Source organism: Phoenix dactylifera, unplaced genomic scaffold (assembly GCF_009389715.1).
Source record: "Phoenix dactylifera cultivar Barhee BC4 unplaced genomic scaffold, palm_55x_up_171113_PBpolish2nd_filt_p 002003F, whole genome shotgun sequence".
Classification (NCBI taxonomy): Eukaryota; Viridiplantae; Streptophyta; class Magnoliopsida; order Arecales; family Arecaceae; genus Phoenix; species Phoenix dactylifera.
In genome coordinates this window covers 46060-49965 of record NW_024069282.1, presented here as the reverse complement: position 1 = coordinate 49965, position 3906 = coordinate 46060, and the positions used below count along the sequence as shown (strand labels likewise).

Genomic DNA, 3906 nt, shown 5'->3' with positions numbered 1-3906 from the left:
ATGCATGCCGAGCTCAGAAACCGAGCTCGTCGTCCACATGTTGCGGGCCACGCCTGCAGCAGTCTCACCGCACCATGTTTGCTTGCCGGCCACGTCACGCATACCAACCGGGACCATATCCTGCTACGACTGTCAACAATTAAATGCGCACGATCTCACGAACCCCCAGTCAGCCCCAAAGTCTCAGGCCATCCATGGCAACTCGTTGACTCACTCAATTCCGTCCAGTCATCCACGGCAACTCATTAATGCGCCACCTGTCTTGTTCAGCTACCCACGCCAGCTCATTAATGCGCACGACCATGCCCAATCATGACGGTAATTTATTAATCTTCTAGTCACATCTCAGGTAATCTCGCACTCCTCCTATAAAAAAGGGAGCTTCTCCCTCTAAAAAGGGGGCTTCGATTTCTACATTACAGTCCATCTCCTTCTCCAAAATTAAGCCCCTCTCTGACTTAAGCATCGGGGGGCCGGCGCCGGAAACCCCAGCCACCGTTCTTGCAGGATCCCCAGAGGATGTCGCCGCCGACGCGCCACCAGCCAGAACTCCTCCTTCTCAACCAGTGGTCGCCCCCGGGTCCAATTTCCAGCAACACTTTCATTCTTAATTTTTCTTGTATCTCCTTTTCTAAATATTATATAAATACTTTAAGTCCCATATGTTGGACCAACTAGATAGTTGCTTCACCACTATACCAAACTTCTAGGGACATCATTGATGCACGACTTGCATACGGGGAGTTATTCGAACTTACATGCATCATTGATCTTATATCAAATTATGAACAGTGCTATAGTCTCTCTAAAAAATAATTAAAAACAGCATTAGTAATAGCAGTAGCAAGATACCCTTGACAATAATATACATACATATATACATACATACTATATATATATATATATATATGGCAAATTAGGATAGAGTTCATTGCTTGCACAGTTGCACTATTAATCTCCCTCCATGGATGTACTTTGGTTGGCAGGGGAGGGCCACCTAAACTGCATCCTAAGTGAAACAAATTGTTCTACTTGTTACATGACTACTGTGACATCCACATTCCTCCCCGCCACACGGTGGACGCGGGCCGTACATCCGGTCGGACCCGTCTCCCGGCTCGGTCCGAGACCATCCCAACGGGTCGATGCCCCTACTCCGCCGCCCCCCCATCCCACCGTCCGATCTCGATCAGACCGTCATCTGATCACCCAACCCCAAATGCCTGAACGCACCCCACGCGTCCCCCTTGCGCCCGGTCCGCGGCCGAGGTTTTCCTCTGTGGGCGCAGCCACACAGCGGACACCGCAGACAACGGTCAAAAAATTTAACATACCGAGGGCATTACCGTCAGTTCGTCGAAACAACAAACCCTAGGGTTGGGTAGTTCTATATACACCCCCCCTATTGCTCAGGACACCCCCCAAAAACCAAAAAAAAAAATACCCAAACTAACCTTTAGTGTAATTACCATATTGCCCTTGAAATTGTCTCATACACCCCCTTCCTCCTCCTCCGTTTCGTTTTGAAAAGAAAAAAAAAAACACCCCCAAAACCCCCCTTAAACCCCTCCTCCCCCTGTTCCCCTTCTCCCTCTCGTCGCCGGCATTCTCCCGATCTCCGACCACCTCGCCGGCTTCTCCCGGAACCACCTCGCCGGCTTCTCCCGAATTTTTTTTTTCACGGGTTCGTGCTCCGTTCGCACTGGATCGCCGAACAAAAGGCTTCTGTTCGGGCTGAACAGTGCCGGACAGAAGCCTCTGTTCGGCAAACCCTCAAACCGAACAGATCTGTTCGCTGCACAGTGCCGAACAGAAGCTTCTGTCCGGCACTGGCTCAGCCGAACAGAAGCCTTTTGTTCGGCGATCCAGTGCCGAACGGAGCACGAACCGTGAAAAAAAAAATTTCGGGAGAAGCCGGCGAGGTGGTTCCGGGAGAAGCCGGCGAGGTGGTCGGAGATCGGGAGAATGCCGGCGACGAGAGGGAGAAGGGGGAACGGGGGGGTTTTGGGCGTTGGCGAGGTGTTTGGAGGAGAAAAGCGGGGTGGGGGGGTTTGGGGGTGTAGAGAGCAATTTAGGTGAGGGGTGGGGAGGGTGGGGGGTAATTAGGAATTTTAATTTTTTAGGGGTGTCCTTAGCAAAGGGGGGGGTGTAGAGAGTATTTAATTTTTTTAATTTTTGGGGGTGTCCTGAGCAATAGGGGGGGTGTATATAGAACCACCCCTAGGGTTTTTGTGGCGGTGCCGCGACACCCCCTCAGGTGACAGATCAGCTGTATAGCTTAAAACAGAAACCATCCTCCAGCCAGCTTTCCATAGTGGGGCCAACGTGTATCTCTTCTAAAAAGTCATAAATGGCAGCCACGTTGGGTTTATGAGCTCCATGCTGTTTGAAGGTTGCAGGGGATCTGGAATGGTGTCCGACACTACGTCGGTGGATACGGTAACTCGCGCCCGCACGAGCAGATAAAGAAAGGCTGCACCGCGCCCACAGAAGCTTGGGGCCCAAGCCTTGTATTTAATTATTAATTAAATCTAATCCATTGGTATTTGTGGTAATTATATTGTATTATAGGTTCAATAATTGGATCCCTTTCTCCCTAATTCCTCTGCTCCTATTTTTTTTCCCCTTCCCTCCGCGCCTTTCCGTTTCCCTCCATTCTTCTCTCTCTCTCTCTCTCGATTTCCCTCTCTTCTTTGCTCTCTTTCTCTAAGCTTCCGAGGTTTTTTTTTTCTCCTTTTTCTTGTGAAATCCAGAAGAGATCAAAGATCTCACGGAGGTTGGTGAGGGGGAGTGGGGTTTTGTTCTCTCCCGGCGGTGTTTTCTCTTATCTCTCATGTTTTTCGAAGATCTCTACGTTTTTCTCTGTCAAATAAGCTGGGATCGAAGATCTCGCGACGAGAGTGAGTTCGAGTGAGGTTTTGTTTTTTCCGCCGCAACCCCTGCATCGGATCTGGGAGAAAGGAGCCATTTTGGAGCCTATCTTTCTTTCCATCTCTCGATTTCTATAATCCAAAGGTGCCTCTTTTTTCAGATCTTCGAGAAAGAGCGATTTGGAGCGAGTGATGGATCTATCGGGCGAAAAGGTGAGATCTCGGATCGATTGATTCCAGTTTGATCTCTGATTTCTTTTGTTTTCTAATGGATTCAAGTGCGCTGATCTGTTTCTCGCTCTGATTGGCTTCAGGAAACCGGATCTATAGATCTGAGCGGCGGCAGAGAGGGTTCAGGGGAGCCAAAGAGCTGCGCGGATTGCCGGACAACCAAGACGCCTCTTTGGCGAGGCGGCCCCTCGGGCCCTAAGGTACTATCGATCGATCTAAATCCTAATCCACTCGGAGAATTCGATTTCAGTTCATTTGCTGGGGGGCTCTCGATCTCATCTCTTGCTGTTTGCTTTTGCTTTTGCTATTACTTCTTACGCAGTCGCTCTGCAACGCGTGTGGGATTCGGTACCGGAAGAAGAGGAGGGCAGTGCTGGGGCACAAGGAAGGGGAAAGGAGAGAAAGGAAGCAGAAGAGAGAGGACGATAGTAGCAGCAGCACCACCACCACCACCACCAAAGAGTTGGGTGGGGTCTCGGTGAAGCTCAGGATGTTGGGGTTGGGAAGCGAGGTGTTGGTGAAGAGAAGATCTATGCTTGACAGGAAGAGGAGAAGGATGGGAGAAGTGGAGCAGGCTGCTGTGCTTTTGATGGCTCTCTCCTCTGGATTCCTCCATGCTTAGCTTTACTCTCTTATATTAACCTTTGTTAGTGTAGAGAAGAAGAAAAGAAAAGTTTTGGATGGTGTTCTTTTTGTGTTTCTTTTCTTTGGTTTAAGAAGTGGGTTGGTGATCAATCAAGTGTAATCCCATCCCTGTTCTAATGTATAATGTTACCATAAATGGAGAATTTTGTTGGCTTTTCTA

The 3906-nt window shown here is 49.3% G+C and overlaps 1 protein-coding gene across 1 annotated transcript; it reads left to right on the top strand.

Moving 5' to 3' along the window:
- The first annotated feature begins 2604 nt into the window (after positions 1 to 2604).
- On the top strand, positions 2605 to 3906 carry LOC120109302 (GATA transcription factor 15-like). The gene is made up of 3 exons (XM_039123055.1): positions 2605 to 3083; positions 3185 to 3301; positions 3424 to 3906. The coding sequence occupies exons 1-3, from the start codon at positions 3063 to 3065 to the stop codon at positions 3721 to 3723; spliced, it is 438 nt and encodes a 145-aa protein (XP_038978983.1). The 5' UTR covers positions 2605 to 3062; the 3' UTR covers positions 3724 to 3906.

What these genes read in the sequence shown, in the direction of transcription:
- LOC120109302 (XM_039123055.1), top strand. Translation starts at nt 3,063, where the DNA reads ATGGATCTATCGGGCGAAAAG. An exon ending in TGGATCTATCGGGCGAAAAG is followed by an intron (nt 3,084 to 3,184) that starts GTGAGATCTCGG and finishes GATTGGCTTCAG; the next exon opens with GAAACCGGATCTATAGATCT. An exon ending in GCGGCCCCTCGGGCCCTAAG is followed by an intron (nt 3,302 to 3,423) that starts GTACTATCGATC and finishes CTTCTTACGCAG; the next exon opens with TCGCTCTGCAACGCGTGTGG.